This window comes from Sinohyriopsis cumingii, chromosome 3 (genome assembly GCF_028554795.1).
Source record: "Sinohyriopsis cumingii isolate HCF-2022 chromosome 3, ASM2855479v2, whole genome shotgun sequence".
NCBI classification, from domain to species: domain Eukaryota; kingdom Metazoa; phylum Mollusca; class Bivalvia; order Unionida; family Unionidae; genus Sinohyriopsis; species Sinohyriopsis cumingii.
In genome coordinates this window covers 148,552,034-148,570,814 of record NC_142963.1, presented here as the reverse complement: position 1 = coordinate 148,570,814, position 18,781 = coordinate 148,552,034, and the positions used below count along the sequence as shown (strand labels likewise).

The following is an 18,781-nucleotide window of genomic DNA, read 5'->3' as shown; positions in this document are numbered from 1 at the left end:
CACTGGAGCGGTCATTGTGTAGAAAGAGGCATCCAATTACACAACAATCTGTTTTCATCTCTTTCTGGTGCAAATATATTCTGTGTGCTTAACGTATTCTTAATTCGAGCCTGTGTTCTTGAGTCATATATAAGGATGTGTTTTAGCAGATAAGAGGCCCGCTTTTCCTTGCAGTACCTGTCATATGAGAAATGTATGAATGTAGGGTTCTGAAACGTAAGGCAAAACTTGGTCTGGACCAGACTGTCAGCTGATATTAACTCCCCTTGATGCAAAGAAAAAAAAGAGAAAAAATAAGAACAATGCAGAATATAATTATAGTAGTAAAAATTTAAACTTAAGTCACGCTGTGAAACTCAAATCATAAGCTCCAGTAATATTACAAAGTCAGAAATGACAAAAGTAAACAGGAAAACCAAAGATTATTTTAAAAGGAGACACATTCATTTCAAACCATGAAATATTTCACATAACAAGGGTGTAACAAGTTCGAAATATGAAGAGAGGGATGCCACAACAACACAATATAACAACTTTTTCTAGCAAAAATGCAATCTTGTTAAAATAAATATATGAAAAACAGGGTCACACTCTGGAACTGACAAAGTATAAGTTTTTGTGCAGTACAGTGATGACTAACATACAAATTTTTGGGTTGATTTGAATACATGTGACGCTGTACAAAGGAGCTGAATTAAATTCTTCAGTCTTACAGGAAGCATTATCATTAAATTTGTTTCCTACTTTATCTGCCCTGATTCATGAAGCAAAGAAATGTAACCTAAGCTCACTAAGAAAACAATGAGTAATGGAAACGATTGTCCAAACTATATCTGGCAAGATAGGTGCACGAAGGTCACTGACTATGAGAAACAGGGTTCTTCAAACGCTAATTAATTGTAATTTAAAAATGCAAAATATGGGTACCATTTTCGTTTTGAAGTTCATACAGGTTCCTAGGAATGGGTGGTTCATTATCAAACAATATAGGAAGGGGAGATAACCTGTCCACTCCAAGGAATACGTAAACATTAGAAATTACGCCATTTCAAAAGCACCTTGCAAAATATGAAAACGTTTTGATTTTATGTAATAAAAAGGGTAATACATTAATAAATTTCATGTCAAATCAAGTTAGAATATCACGTACATGAAAGATATAGTAAAAATACGAGATGAAATAAGAACAGTGAATTTGTTGAGAGGCAACACAAAAACCACTTTGACATTCAAAACTGTGGAGATAGGTAAAGTAAAGCAAATAATTTAGGAGTTGGAAAATTCCATTATACCTTGCAACTCAGCGCTGTGAGATTCAGGTAGAAAATGTGACTCAAAACAGAAGGGAATTAATGTGGCGGCCAAAGCAAACTCTGCACCTATGGTCAATTTCATGCACCACAGGAAATTGTTAACTGTTCTATGTAACTATTCAAAAGAATATTGGTGATGAAAAATTATGATTAATATAGCGTCTAATAGAACTGAAACTTCAATTTCACCTGGAAGTAAGCATTGTGACAATTCATATACATGGTGGTAGCTGACAAAGTTCATCAATATTCAACAGTACCTGCCATGTAATTATATTTACGTGTCTAAGCAGCCAACACACAGGCAGGGGTAGGCTCTCTAAACTAAGTTGCATTCGTCTCTTCCATTACCGATCAAGTTTTTTTGCTTTGATTTTTGTTTGCTTCTGGTCCATTATCGTTCAAATATTTGCGTTTTTGTTTCTTCCGTTTTTTAATTATTTTGTTTTCACTAGAGGTATCTCCACTCGTATTATGGTAAAAAATTCGAATTATCGCAGACCAAATTAAACGGTATCACACACACACACACACACACACACCAATCTGTGCTCGTTATCTGTTAAAGTACTGTCGTAAAAACATTCATGGCTTACATGTGCAAAAAATGAGTTTCAGTAAATTTAAAGTTTATTACTTAAACTTGAAACTAATTATCTTTCAAAGACTAAACTTGTTCATGCTTCTTAATATTGCTAAAATGTATGTTTGTGCCTTCCCCGATGGAGATGTAACTTTTAGAAAATTGTCTGCAGAGGACAGGTGTATCTTTAACACATATTTTTGATGGCATAATATATTCAGCTGTTTCCCAACTGTGAAACGATTCATGATATCGCTTCCATTTCACAGGGCCATTCATTCTGCTGTTTATTCTTTTTGTAAATATGCTTTTGTTCATAAACTATTCCATTTATCACCCTCAAGTTGACCAGTTGGTAAACAAATGTGTCACCCTAAAATCACTTGCCTGAGTTTAACTATTTCCTCATTAAATTTATTAAGGTAATCTTTTGCTAAGGCTGTAGTGCAATTCTAAAATTCAAAATGTTTTAACGATTTAAAATTATCCGTTCCAAATTTTAGAAAACTGAAGCAAAATTTATTTCAACTTTTGGTATTCCATTCTTGCTTCAACTGGAGTTATGTCAGCTAATCTGGATATAATATTATTGTATCCCTCAAGAAACTTTGGTAAAACTTCAACCTTTGTGGTTTCATTTCGAGTGAAATACGGCCATGTTCTGGTCTTTAAGGTTCTGTTAACCCTTACCACTATTGCCTCAGTAAATGGAAAGAAATGCAGTGTTTCTCTTTTTTCGCAACAAATCCTTAATTGTTTTGTTGCATTTTAAGTTCATTTGTGAAACTGTATATTTGCAGCCTTTCTATCTATGAATATATATGTAAAAGTGTCATATATTTCATCATCCATATTTGTGAGGCAACGTTTTCAGCCCATGGGTATTATCAAAATGCATCAATCGAAACTGTATTTATATCCATCGTTCTGCTTTTCATATGCTTTCATATATGTTGGGACATTTTGCCTCACTTTGATATGTAATATATACGTAGACTTTTCAGTTAGTCATTCATTCAATTTAGCATATTTTATTGTTAATTTGATATTTGTGCAAGCAACTGAGCTTTCATCGTTGCAAATAAAATGTCGTTAATACCGTTTTCGTTCTCTTAAAGGAGTATTTAAGCAGGACATAATACGTAATGCTTGAAATATTGTCTTTAGTTGTTTTCAACAAGCCAATAGGACATCTATATCTAAATCATGTAATTTTAGTATGAGCAGTTTGCTACTTTCTTCAATTCGTTCGGATGTATGAATTAAAGTAAGCGTATCCAAACGTTTACCAATTAGGATGTATGAATGAAAGTAAGCGTATCCAAACGTTTACTAATTCGGATGTATGAATGAAAGTAAGCGTATCCAAACGTTTACCATTTCAGATGTATGAATGAAAGTAAGCGTATCCAAACGTTTACTGTTTTTATGGTTCGTTCTAACACAGCTACTTCATATGCAAATTTTCCATGTTTTTTTTTTTTTTTTTGGTTCAATCGTTGTAGACTGACTTGTAAAATCGTTCAAGTTTATCCAAGTTTTATTGTCAGTTTAACCTAATACAAAATTTGTGTACTTATTCACATCATATAAGTAATTTATACTTTCCTGCACTATATTGACCATCAGGTCAGGGTCGATACTGCTTGTTTCAGTGTTATTATTATTGAATATAAGCTGTATACCTACATTTTTTATTTGCCATTGGAGTTCACAGTAGATGCAGCGTTCAGCACACACGTATCTCATCCAAATTTGTAAACAGGTTTAATCTCTTGATACCGACATTGATAGGTTTGGTTTTAAAATTTATACCACCTTTCTGAAAACTGTTCAAATCAATACAATGTAGTTTAGTGTCATTATTTTTGACGTTGCAAAAAAATTCAGACGATTGTTTGCTGTTTTTATAACCTGACTGGTCCAGAAATATCCTATATAATTTTGAATTGCGATACACAAAATATGCGTAGTCACGTGATTGTTAATACTTATACTTTTTTCGGCAAGTCACAGGATTCACATATCACCTTTAATTCTTAGTCTTGTGCTTGGTCATACAGTATTAAGGAAAATGCATCAATAAAGATTGTACATTCTACTAAGCTTTTATCCATGACCGCACATAGCACGCTTGGGACCGACAAGTTCATTTTATGGATGGATGAAGGATGGGAGGGGATGAGGGGATGTAAGCATGGTATAATTTTGTTGAAAAATTGTTCGGCTCCCAAATAGTATTAAAAATCTTCATGCTCCGATTTATAGGCAAAATGGAGCTGATTCTGTGCATCGCACTGGATGAAACTTACTATCTAGAGATAAGAGAAAAATAAAATATTCACTTTGATCAGAATAACATAGGCTCCCCATATTTCCTTCTCAGAGCATAAAATGGTCGGACCCTTAAGCTTATCAGAGGTTTTTTTTTTTTTTTTTTATAAACCTAGCCATAAGAAAATACGTTTTAATGGGAAGACGTAGTGCCTATTGACCACTTCTTGCGTAGCAAACAGACCACTGGAGTCACGTAAGTTAACTTCAGCATACTTATATGGAAGGAACAGACAAGTCAACCAAACAAGCACTTATCATGAACGCTTACATAGTTTTGACCGAGGCTAAAACTTATGCGCCTAGCAAATTTATAAAATAGTATTTTGTATGAAATATTTGTTAAAAGTCTATTTTATTTTGTGGTGAGGAATTGGTCTCTTTCAACAAATAGAGATGGCAGCTAACTTAGTGTACATCAAAACACACCAATATTGCTTGTTATTTCTGTCATTTTCATAAGTCTCCCAAAATACTAAAATACAATGGGTTGGGGGTGGAATGCTTACGGTACACTCACATTTGAGATGTGTCCTGTTCGACGCATGTCTCATCAGCCGTTTATATAGTTCACTGCAGGAATCCAACCTCGCAAACCAGCGCAGAGACTATTTACGCAACATGGTAACTTGTTAAAACCGACAGAATTAACGCTTACATAAAAAAGGAAAAGGGTTTAAGCATTAGAGGAGTGCTTCGTGGAAAACTTTACGGGATTAACACACTTGCTAGAGTTAACTGTTGTGAATAGCTCAGCCATGTAGAGCTGTCTAAAGATCGTTGGAGAGTTACATGTATATATTTACCGCATCAGACTGGTATATTTAACAAACTCGTTATTTCACTTATATGCCTAAATCTATAAATAACCTCTAATTTTAGCCAAATATTACTGACGAAATGATATTTTGATAGCGAAAGATGTAGCATATTTAGATGTGAAAAGTAAGTGTACGTCTAAAGAAGTATATTCTCCACTTTTCATAAATTGTATCGTCCTATACAAAGTTTAGATTGCCTTATAGGAAATTTAATATAAACGATTTTGCGCAATCATTATAACTTGTGTCCTCTTACTCAGTTATTGACCTCACGTATCCCCTTTACATTCGCAAGTGAGATACCCCCATTAAAGTAGTCGTTAAGTAAAGTTACAGTGTGATCATTCGCCTATGTCTTTCTAACAAAATATTATGCCCTTTTAATATGTATATGCGACGTTACAAAGGCTTTTGTAATAAGGAACATCCTATACATATTATACAAAGTGCCTAAGTCTTTGTCTGGTGAATATGTATTCTTTTATCAGTAGCAAAATTAAAAATAACTAACACCACCAATGACAAAATGTTTTCTTTCATTTGTAATTTTCATTAGACGTTAGTTCAGCGTAGCAGATTTATGGTCAAAGCGATCATGCAAATCAAACTAGCGTTATCACATTCCAGAGTACTGTATTATTATTGCTGAAAAATATTGATGTAAAACCATGTGCTTCGTCTACATTAGGCAAAATCATATTCGACCTCCGTAGATAATGTTGTTTGAAGAAACAATGCAACACCTAAATAAACATATGTCAGTAATATAATGCGAGCATTTCTACAGTATTGTCTCCATTGATGCACTACAGTGACGTCATGACAACAGTGCCGATCTGGTAGACGAACTCAGTACCTACACATAAACGGATGTTCAGTTAAGCAGTTTAAATGTTACTTCTGGTGTCGTCATCAACTGAATAATAAGCTTGCTACTTATGCCAGCATTTGGGTCGATCCCATTAACTATGACCCCATGAATTATAACCATATGAACTATGACCCCATTAACTATGACCCCATGAATTATAACCATATGAACTATGACCCCATTAACTATGACCCCATGAATTATAACCATATGAACTATGACCCCATTAACTATGACCCCATGCATTATAACCCAATGAACTACGAGCGCTAGAACTATGACCATGATAACTACAACCCCTGAATTATAGCCCCATGACCTACGACCAATATAAATATGACCTCATGAACTCTGACCCCATGAATTATTACCCATGAAATACGACCCCACTATGACAACTCATGTTAAAGCAGAAAATGTTTGAAAGGCGTTAATTGTACAAATATCAGAATTCCATCAGAAAAATACACATATTAAAAAATCACATATGTGGATACCGAAAAATATGTCCTGTATATTAACGAGTTTTTGAATGGTAAGTCCTCGTTTTCTTTCAAAGAAAAAGCAAAAACCTTACACTTACACAGAAGGTTCATGCTGTTTTTTTTTTCCAGTGATTGAATAACACGCGTTCTTCAAATAATTGCATCACTTTGTAAAACGTATTAAATATGATAGCACAAACCGAAGCAAATAATGTCTTTAACAAAGGCGTATAATGACGTAAAATCATGTGTATGGTAATAAAATAAAGATATTAATGCATCCAGTGCACATATTTTAAACAAAGTAATTATATTATAGTGTAAAAGAAGAGAAATATGTGCGCCTTATATGCTTGTGAGTTCTGTATCTTTTCCAGTTGAGTATGTTAACATTTCCTCTCATAACTGACAATAAAACACACGGAACTTTGCGAAAAACATGTCCACACATGTTAAAACATTCAACTTTTATCTTTCTATTTCCTCTTTCAAGATACGGAATATACATGCCAATACACTGTGATAAGCAAACCTTTCGTTTACGAAATTGTATATTTACACTGTAAATTTGAATAATAATTAATAGTACCAGGTGCATAATATATTCAATTTTCCATGACGTGTCAAGTAAAAACCATCATCACACAGTCAACATACCTGTCAACATCGTCAACACATGTCAACATCGTTATCACACATGCCAGCATCTTATGGAATCATATATAAATCATCAGTCTTTCAAATGTCATTAAGGGTCTATGCCTTAGTGTACGATGAGACGATGCAACGTTTTAACATCTGAATCAAATAAAGTCATCAAAAAGAAAGGCAGTATATTCAAAGCAATAACAACATGTACGAATGTGGTCGTCACTTTCCATGTCTTATGCCGCCTCTATATGTGGCTATTTCGCTAAGTTTAGAAGTTATCACAAGTGTCCAGATTAACGGATGTGATTGAAGATTAGAATATATTTGCGCCCTCAAAAATACAGATCGTCTGATTAAACATTTGTCGAGGATCAATCGTTTCAAATTTTGCACTAAAGCTTTTCCATTTGAAAAAACACAATCATTCTGATCAAATAAATCACTTTGGATCATGTGCACATTTGTAAGCTTTAGTTTCTCCCAATTCCGTTCAAGAACATGTGTTTGCATAGGCTCTGTGTCATATCCAAGGTTATGTGTTTTGCTTCCGAGATAGTAAATAATCCTCAATTTTTCCATCAATGAGACCATTTTCAGCGTGCTGTACCATCCAGCATGTGACTGTATTGTTTGTTGCTAAATTTGTGCGATGTCCAAGGGATGCCATCACTTTTCTTGCCTTTGCAATGTTGCCTGTCACCCGTAACCTTCCTAACGTTTTCCCATTTCGTGTCTTCTGCTTTTTCAAAGTAATATTTCTATGAAGGAATTGACCTAAAACAATAAAAACATTAAAAGGTTTTATTAAATCTTAACAAGAAGATATTGTGCCGACATTCTGGATCAGAACAATGTGAGTCAGTTTTGGAAACTAATTATCTGAATTGCAGTCATGAAATTTTGCAAAAGACGCAAAAACATTCCATTTGAATTGTACTTTACAATATGCATAGAAATACTTTAAAGTATATATTCAATACGCATCATGGCATGTCCCGTGTAAAAATAAATAAAAAATATTTTTTTATGCATAAAACCCCAAATCAAACAAAGCAAACACAAAACCCCACAAAAAAGACACAAGAGCAACAACAACGACAAAACAAACATAAACAAAACTAACAACAACGAAAAAACAATGAAAGGAAAACAAAACAAAACGAAATACAGAATTTTGTACGAATTCTTGTCCAAGCCAAGATGAGACTGATGACCGAATTTGGGCTTCAAATGAAAATGTTCTTTGCAACTAAAAGTATTTATATATGTAAAACATCCATATTTTGCTGCTCTCAAAAGCCATCACCCCAGCGATTGATTTTCGGAGACAGTTTCGAACAGCATCGGTATTTCGTAGCGTCCGCCGGCTTTAAGAGCCTTTTTCAGTATTGCTGTACATTTAGAAGGCAATTTTGGGGATTTTGTGAGCCATTTTCTTTGCATATAAGCAGAAATAGAACGATATAATTAGTTTAACGTATCACTAGGACAATCTGAGTCATTAATGTTAATTTGAAACCATGAATGTAAATTTACTTTGAATACATACTTGTGTGAAGAAGACAGTTCGAACATTGTGCTTGAACCAGTTTGACTACTACCTGTATGTCTAGATTTTATGTAGGTAAGTTCTTAAACTATTTTGTTCGCAAACACTTCAAAATATGCTTTATTTTCCTTGTTCATCTGCTGCATAATTAAATTACCTGCAATAGTCATGAGTCTATTACATTCAGGTCACTGCGCCTCAGTTTAGTAAGGGTGGAAAAATATCTACAATAAATACACTTTCTACCTGTCATGACAATACCTGCATCAGTGTCAGAGAAAGTGAAATCAATGTAATAATGTTTAGGGTCAAAGTCACAATGAAGTTTGAAGCGTCAGAATGGAATTTAAACAGCAGTTCCAGAAGTAACACACACACAAAATTTTTTTTTTTTAACGCCATCGGAAAGGTGATGGACTCTCATTGAATAATCTTCACAGGATACGTGATTATATTCACACAATGAATAGAATGACATTTTCTACATACCGAGTAATCCATGCGTATGGTAGGAAAGCCCTCTATCTTCAACGATATAAAATCCCAGGTAGTTCACTTTTCCTCTTCTCAGAAGTTCCCGTGATCGCAGATGTCTCATGATCAGCACAGCAATTCTGTCTTTAAACATGACCGCTAACATAGTGTTTTCTTTATCTATGACAAATTTTGCTTTCCCTTCGTCGATACTAGTTCCTTTTTGCCAAGGAATGGTATCACCATTTATCTGGATTTTCTGCGCAGAAATTACAGCATGAAGACTATGACGACGTATAATTATTTCTCCAAGAAACGTTTTAAGATCGTCGTCGTCGTCGTCTTGGTCCGGAACTGTACCATTGCTGCTGTTGGATGTATTTGTTATGTCAGGTTTGTTAGCAACGATTCGAGCGTTAACCAAAAGTCCTGAAATAACGAAGGACTGTGTCAGTGAGTGTTCGCATTCTTAACAATGCATTTTGCAAATATCTTCGGATATGCTTGGATTCTAGCTAAAGTATAAATGGTGAAGACAAATTTTCCTCAATAAACGGTACTAACCTTTGACAAAAGGGGATACTACTTCCCTTGTCACAACGAAATAAGGTTAGAATTTTAAAGTTGTCTAACGTCAACTCCGCACGAATCAAGTCGTCATACATAGACTAGTGAGTACGCACTAACAAATTCAGAAATATGTACAAGAGTCATACCTTGCCGTGGGGTATCAGTACAAATATAAATATGGCATAGTTAAAATTCTGAAACACGCGTACAATCGTGTGAATGTAAGTTTTACGAAAAATGCTAAAACAATATAGATCAAACATTTTAGAACGAAAAGTCAGTATAGAGTGTCTGCTGTGATGAACGATAATATGGATACATTAAAACTTATTGAAACCATTCAAAGCATGTGGTCTTTCAAAGGCATACTCGATGAAGTATTGAATAGTCGACGCAAGTCGAATGAAACGTGTTCCTACATTCGGTATATTTTGCGTTGTAGAATATATTAAATTTAAGAAAAAAGCGTCATTGGCGACTATAAGACATAGTTTTAAGTTCAATGACAAAAATCTATAATAACTTAGACCTTGATACACATGTGACATATAAAATATCAGTGAAAATTCCGAATCTCATCTCGTCGTTACTGACATTATCCTAGGCAGGGGGTAACTCTTAAGTGTATAGTGTATAAGTGATACACTGACAAGAAGAGTATTTGCATATCCGACATTTCAGCTGCCATTTAATTTAAAATTGAAATAATCTGAAACGTGTGCTGCATGCAAGAGTAACAGTCTTGTTTCTAACACTAATGTATGAAGGACTAAACAGTCTTGCTTTTACCAATGTTGTATGCATACGTCAACAGTACTGATTTTCTACCACTCCTGTATGCAGGAGTCAATGATTTTGTTTCTACCACTATTGTATGCAGGAGTCAATAGTCATGTTTTTCTACCACTCCTGTATGCAGGAGTCAATGATTTTGTTTCTACCACTATTGTATGCAGGAGTCAATAGTCATGTTTTTCTACCACTGATGTATCAGGAGGTAACATTATTGTTTTTGCCACTACTGTATGCAGGAGTCAACAGTATTGTTTCTACCACAACTGTATGCAGGAGACAACAGTCTTGCCTTGCTACCACTCCTGTACACAGGAGTGAACAATCTTGTTTCTACCACTCCTGTATGCAGGAGTCAACAGTATTGTTTTTACCACTGCTGTGTGCAGGAGTCAACAGTCTTGTTTTGCTACCACTCCTGTACACAGGAGTCAACAGTCTTGTTTCTACCACTCCTGTATGCAAGAGTCAACAGTATTGTTTTTACCACTGCTGTGTGCAGGAGTCAACAGTCTTGTTTTGCTACCAATCCTGTACACAGGAGTCAACAGTCTTGTTTCTACCACTCCTGTATGCAAGAGGTAACAGTCTTGTTACTACCATTGCTGTATGCAGGAGTCAACAGTCTTGTTTCTATCACTACCGCATGCAGGAATCAGTAATCTTATTTCTACCACTTTTGTATGCAGGGGTCAGCAGTCTTGTTTCTACATCTGTCATTTATATGAATCAAAATTCTTGTTTCTACCGTTACTGTTTAAGAACAAGAGTATTATTCAAGATTTCTGTAATTTGGTTACATTGTAATTATGGGCAATAATTTTGCATATTGATGAATAATTTCAAGCTTCATTGGGTAGCAATAAATATAATGTGATTAACTAAATGTAATTACCTTGATTACCAATGTAGTGTAAAAATGCCATTGCGAATGCAGAATAATTTTGTTTTCCCCATCCCAAATTGCGAGAATCAATCAAACGAACGAGGACATGGGGAAATTTTCCATAAAAAGTTAAAAGTAGACTGGTTTAGGATCGTGTTCAAGCATCCAATAATCTCCCCCAACCCGAAACCAATTGTCGAACCTGTTTTGTTTGCAGATATATTTTGCCATTGTCTCTTTATTACGTATTTACCTGAATATTTGTCTTTTATTAGCTGGTATACATCTCCTGGTGTCCCCATAACGTCGAAGCATACAGCATGTTCCAGACCTTTTACGTTTACAATGAAATGAGGGTCACTATCAGCATAACCCGGTGCCGATCCTGGAGTAAATAGATATGTTGTCCTGTGGTTATTGCTACACTATTCTGTTCCTGATTTGTTTAAAGCTTTTGGAAATAAACCTGAAGCCCAAGCTTCCAATCCAAAAGTCATGATAGTCTTTAGTAATAAATGATAAAAAAATGAACAAACTATTTCCATGAATAGATGTCCCCGCTCTGTTGAAAGCAGGAGAGTGTAGTTTTTCAAAATAAAAAAAATAAAAAAATAAAAAAAATAAAACAAAAATGATCTAGCAGACGATATTGAGATAGTAAATGAGGTAAGGTACATTTTTAAACAATAACAGTGTTATCATTAAGATCTTTTTGCAAACATTCCAATTATCTTCATAGCTGAGATATCTAGCCAGATCATACAATTTACAAAATGAACTACTGCATATATAATTATTTCTATTATTCAATTTGCAGCCAATGTTTACTTGCAAATTCATTGGAACTAGTGAATATGTCTTTAAAGATGCATAACGAATTCAGTTTCTGACAAGAAAATGAAATTAGTAATTAAAAGCAATAGTTGCAAAAATTATGACGAAGAACACGGACCAACTAGTTCTGCTAACGTGTCATCAACATAAAACTAAATTGTGAACTTGATTAAAATATAAAATCAATCAAAAGAGTCATGCAGAAACTACAGTGAGTAGTTTGATATTCAAAAGCCCTAAATCTACTAAGTAAAAATGATATGAAATCAAAACGATTAAGAGTTACTGAGTACTGAGATTCATTGTGTGGGTCCAGCATTCAACAGTCATTTGTTCCATAAACACAAAAAATAATAATCAAGTTCATATGAGATTATATCTATTTAAATAGAATATAAGACATTCTTGAAATCTGAAATAATTACAGTAATTACTGTATAGAAACAAATGTGAGCGGATTAAAAAATCAGGAACCGCAACTCCGATAAATTATGATGCAAAACGCTAAAGAAAAAACAAACAGCCAGAGTACCATTGAGATAAAGTCGAATACCAAATTGGGATAACAGCCATTATCAGCAAGGTGCATGTTTTGTGCGGAAAGGGCAGTGGAGGAGTAGGATAATCAGGAGCCATAACTCTGCTAAGAGAGAATGTATCATGCTTAAAATATAACTCTTTATCACTGAAATCTCTGTGGTAGCTAGCTAGCTGGGACAGAACTAGGCTACCTTTAATACATCACACCATTATCAGGCTGTGTATTAAATCTGTTTGAAATCAGATTACAAAAGTAAAGAAGTTACTGTGCAGTGATCAAAGTGGGTTGGTGTGACGATCGGGGGCCGAAGATGATGACGCAGACAGTTGAATCAGCCAAGGTCTCGTCAGTATCAAGCAGCATATTTTTTGGCTGATCATGAATATTAATTAAGACAGTCATTGTGCACAACTGCAAGTGAACGAGTCCTACACAGAAGGGCTATACCTCGGTTAACTAATGACAAAATTCTGATAATCAAATTTAACCAAGGTCTCATTAATGTCAAGTTGTCTATTCAGTTTAGTTTAGTTGAAATGCGATTAAAGATATAGGACTTACTTTGCAAAATTGAAAGTGGGTAGGTGCGATGATAAAGGGGCACAATGTCGCTAAATTATGACATAGAATACTGGCAATTAAATTTGTCCGAGACCTTGTCACTTTCAAGCTATCTACAACGTTTGGTTCACATCCATTAATAATTATGTGGGTTATTGAGCGAACACGAAAGGGGGACAGTCTGATAATCAGGGGCCATAACTCTCCTGAATTATAATTGTTGTTGTTGTTGTTGTAGGTTTTAACACCATTTGTCAGCACAATATAGGCTATAAATGGTGGCCAGTTTAATGGTGGAGGAAGAACTCGGGAAAACCCCGGAAATGACCACCAACCCACGAGAAGATACTGGCAAGCTTCCTCACATACCAACACTGGCCGAGATTCGAACCCACGCAGAAAGAGGTGAGAAGGCAGTGATCCGTAACGGTGAGCGCTTTAGACCACCACCACCCCATTATGAAATAGAATGCCGACAATAAAATCAGCCAAAGTCTTATCAATTTCAAGCTGCATACACAAGTTTGCTGAAATCCGATACTTTTAGTGAGTTAGTGTGCGTAAATAAAATAGATGAACAGAAGAACGGAAGGACGGACAAACGGAAACCATAATTTAATATACTCTGTTTTAAAGTAAATGCTGGGGACAATAACGATTTTCGGAACTCCATTTTCTTTCGCTCGCCTCACCACTTGCTAAAATTTTATGAATATTTGTAATACAATCAACATATCTAGGCAGGTAACTTTGAGGTTGTGCTGGAGAAAATATTGAAAATATTGGACCTTGTCTGGTAAGAAAGCAGTGAAATCAGTTTTTGATTGAATGACACAGAAGGTTGAACACAATATTACTGACGCTTCAGGAACCACAACATCGACCATTCAGCTTTGATTCATTCGAAATACACCAAAGTTAAGGCGCATATAAAGACATCGACTTTTCTCTATCTTATGCGTGTTTGCACTGGTCGTGATTTCATAGCTGCATCTTATTTACTTTTGGATTCCATTATTTAGCACTAGTTTCCAATTTCAAACAAACAGCCGAGAAGTAAAATAAATTTTCTTTCATTTTACGTAGTGACCTTCTATATGCTTATAAATATTAGCTTTGCTCAAAACTTTCTGAAAGACCATTCTTCATTTATTAGTCTTTCTCGTACGATTAAGTAGTTCTCTATACCTGTGCGTTGTAGTTTTATCAATTTTACATAAGCATTTTGTAGAAACGGATGGGTGACACACACACACACACCCCTATATCTCTCATGGGATGATCCTTACTCAAAGATTTTGTTCCAGTAGATCCTTTGAGGCCTTGTGGTCCCTTGTAGATCGGTGAGGAATTAACCGTCACTGGTGCGCCACTGGCTTCTTTTTCAACTGCATTTCCGTCATCTAAAAAGAAAACAATTGTAATACTTGTATTTCTAATATCATGACCTATATTCAGTGGCCTATACGTCTTCAGTAAACAGCTCTTTCTCGTGCCTTCATTAAGATAAATGAAATTAATTAATAAAGACATAATTACGTTTTGTAAAATAACTTTGTATTTCAGTGAAAAACATGGACAAATGCCATGACAGGTGAACGAACATTAACATGCAAAGGAACCCAACCCATAACCTCCGTACAATATTTACACTGTATTGGCAAACATTAATATGCAGAGGAACCCAACCCATAACCTCCGTACAATATTTACATTGTATTGGCAAACATTAATATCATGGCAAATATTATCGCTTAGACAAAAAAGGAGGTCCTACATTCATTACAAAACGAATTAAACATTGTCATTAAACATGCCAACGAAAGATCTGCAGTCGTACTAGTGGTCAGTCGAGACTAAGTACTGGATCTTGACCTGACTGCAGAATACACAAAATGTGTCATGACGCTCGTCAATGAAATTTTTGAAAAGAGACACCTAGGTGAAAAAGCAGACCAACTTCCAGGAATACATTATCTCCGAAAACCCTTGTGCATGCAGCTTTTACGTCCTTCATAAGACAAATAAACCAGGTGAACCCGGTAGACCAATAATTTCGAGTTATGGTCACCAAAAGGAGTAAATGTCTGAATACTTTGACTTTTATCTGAGACCAGAGTCTCAACAATACCCTCATATCTTCAAGACAGACACCGCCGACTTCCTGGTTAAAAGTAAAAACATCGAACCATTACCATAATGCCCTGCTTCTCTCAAGGAATGTAATTTCTCTGGACATTGGTATTCCACATAATCGGGGCAATTACAGCACGCGAGGAAGAACAGCAAACAAGACCCAAGACAAAACAACTAACTTGCTGTCTTGTAAAACATTTAAAACTAGTTCTTCAACTAAACAACTTCAAATTCAGTGGAAGCACTACATGCACATTAATGTCAGTGCGTTGCGTTGAAAGATGATGCCCCCACTTTCGGATGCAAATATTTTTACTGACAAACTGTAAAGCATGGTCTTTGGCTCAGTGCCGTACGCTACATTCCAGGGACTACGTATCACTGACGACAACCGAAGTAAAGTGGCACGAGGTAAGAGAAAAACCGGGCGATTTTACTGGTAAAACAAACGAATCCCACCACTGAATTAAGTTGGCGATAGAAATATCTGATCCAGATCATGTGCTTCTGGATACTCATGAAAACAAAAATTCCACACGGAATCCCAATCTTGCTGCCACCTACAACACTGCATTAGAAACAGCCTTTTTAGCCTGCAATAACGATTGAGACGGATGAAGAGACACTCCAAAGTGATTTAAAGAATTATCTCAGTACCTAATCAAGCAGACCTATGAAAGAAAAACTGTGGATGATGCCACAGAGAACCGGGAAGACTTTTCACAGTAGAAAGAAAATACTCGGATCTGCACAATACTGTTAGGTTATCTATCGTCACATTAACTTTGCTTTACATTTAATAGTTTGGTATATTGCTTCTTTGCGTATTGCTTCTTTTGGTACTGCATCTATGGATATTTAATCTTTAGTAATGCATCCTTAGGTATTGCATCTTTAGTCTTGTATCCTTAGGTATTGCATCCTTAGGTATTGCATCCTTAGGTATTGCATATTTAGGTACTGGAGGAAGGAGAGTTTTACTATAATTAATGGTCGATAAATATATTGAAACAATAAATTCTAGCTGATAATTTACCTTCTTGAATATCTAAATGAGATGCATTTCCTCTCGTCTCAGGTTTAGTCACAACCATAGATGTCACAGGGGTAACAAAATTATACTGAAAAGAAAAAGAAGTTGCCCAAATGTAACAGAATTATAAGAGAGAGAGAGAGAGAGAGAGAGAGAGAGAGAGAGAGAGAGAGAGAGAGAGAGTTGTGAATACAGCGATTGAACGTAGATAAGCATGGACTTATTGTTTCGCTGATGGTTCTTCACCTATAATCTACATTAACAGTGGTCTACATAAAAGAATTAGAAAAGTTTGTAATCAATTATTTTCATAATTACAATCAACTGTATTTATATTATCTGTGCAAACTGCAAACCTCTCCTTTTCGCCAAAGATCCACCTCAAGAACAACTATTTTTCATTTACGAAAAAATGTTGCAAACGTGGTTGTCCTGACATGAAGTCGACCTGGCATGATGGTCGAACTGACATGATGGTCGAACTGACATGATATATACCATCATTGTGAATGGGAAAGGTTTGACTCCAGATTAGTGGTTAATGCATGCTGTGGCAGAAGGCAATATTGCGATGATTTAAGCAGTCTTCCTTGACATGTCTACATGTTAGAAAACGATTTCATTAAATCACTTGTACATTCAGGTGTACGAACTCAGTCTTACCTTAGTTCTACGTTCAGATGTACAAAGGATGTCTTACATTAATTATTATAAGCTAAGGTGTACAAAGATTGTCTTACATTAGCTACAAAGGTTCGTGTGTACGGAGACTATCTTACATTACTTGTAAGTTCAGGTGTACGGAGACTATATTACACTACTTATAAGTTCAGGTGTACGGAGACTATCTTACATTATTTATAAGTTCAGGTGTACGGAGACTGTCTTACATTATTTATAAGTTCAGGTGCACGGAGACTATATTACACTACTTATAAGTTCAGGTGTACGGAGACTGTCTTACACTACTTATAAGTACATGTGTACGGAGACTATCTTACACTACTTATAAGTACATGTGTACGGAAACTATCTTACACTACTTATAAGTTCAGGTGTACGGAGACTATCTTACACTACTTATAAGTACATGTGTACGGAGACTATCTTTTTAGAAAAACTAAAAGAGAAAAATTACCCGAAAAAATACTATTTTGTATATTTAATAAATCTGATATTTTAAAACCCCGTCATGAGAAAGTAAGTGATGATAATCTTATTAAATGGATATATCGCATATATAGAAACAAAAAACAAGCTAGAGGTCCAGAATACAAAAATCTTGATAAAGAAGTAAAAAGACTTTATAGAGAGTGACTGGAACAAGAACAACTCTCCCAGCAGGAACCTTCATATCAACTTCCTCCACCTCTGCAACAAATAAAACAACAACAATCTTCTTCACCGCAGCAAAGGTTGATGTCGGAACTTGAGAGGTCTGAGGAGCTACTTGAAAAAGCAGAAGGAGGAAGATCACCCTTAAGACTATTTAAGAAAACAACAGAAGAAGGAGCAACGGGGAGTGGTCTGGGAAATAATTTTGTTTGTCCTGATAATATCCTCAATGATGTGTCACGGTTAGAAGTTCTCATAGGGGGAAAACGTGCCGGAAATAACTCACCAGAAATAACCAATGAAGCAGCTGATATTTGCCAGCGATTATTTCGCGGTGGTATCATGGATATCAGTGTTTATCGAGAACTTATCAATGAACTTGTAGATGATTACAGTGACTAGTTGTTAGATAAATGGTAAATAAAATAAGATGATCATACATAATAATCATCGTAAATCCGTACAGGTCCGAGCGGTAAACTCACGATTACCAATCTATAGAGCAATTTACGGAGATGGACTTGGTGATGTTATTCGGAGATTATTTACAAGGTTAGCCCCAAAAGCAGCGCCTATTGCAAAACAATTATCAATGAAAGCTATCGATATTGTTCGTGAAAAAGCTCCTGGTGCAATTGTCAATGTTGCTGGTAAGGCGTTCTCGGCGATCAAAGAGAGACTAGCACGATTAATAAGACGAAGATCACAACCAGTAAAATTACCAAGTACTGAAATTATGCCCGCAGACGTGAGTAAAATAATAAATCAAGCTGTAAATCAAAAACTGGCAGCGTTAGCTGATCAAGGACTCGGTGAATCAAGGAATAATATTTCAAGTTTGATATCAGGAAGTGGAACTTCCCGAAGTGGAACGTCCCGAAGTGGAATTTCCCGAACGCGGTAATTAACGTGTTAAACGGAAATAATTATAATAAAATGTTCAAGCGCATATCCGACGAAGCATTTGATATGGAAAAACTTGTCCTTAAAGATGAATCGGTACGTGATTATC

At 35.4% G+C, this 18,781-nt stretch overlaps 1 protein-coding gene across 2 annotated transcripts in view; it reads right to left on the bottom strand.

The window, feature by feature from the left end:
- Positions 1 to 5,570: 5,570 nt before the first annotated feature.
- LOC149804115 (inter-alpha-trypsin inhibitor heavy chain H3-like) overlaps positions 5,571 to 18,781 on the bottom strand; it is a 102,704-nt gene continuing 89,493 nt past the window's right edge. The window contains exons 8-12 of one of the 2 annotated variants that reach the window (XM_089954080.1): positions 16,438 to 16,522; positions 14,555 to 14,668; positions 11,583 to 11,714; positions 9,097 to 9,510; positions 5,571 to 7,832 (exon numbers count right to left, since the gene is read on the bottom strand). In XM_089954080.1, coding sequence (XP_089810206.1) covers positions 7,591 to 7,832; positions 9,097 to 9,510; positions 11,583 to 11,714; positions 14,555 to 14,668; positions 16,438 to 16,522 — 987 coding nt within the window. In that variant the 3' untranslated portion in view covers positions 5,571 to 7,590. The remainder of the gene's footprint in view (positions 7,833 to 9,096; positions 9,511 to 11,582; positions 11,715 to 14,554; positions 14,669 to 16,437; positions 16,523 to 18,781) is intronic. The other variant, XM_089954081.1, reaches the window with a different exon arrangement.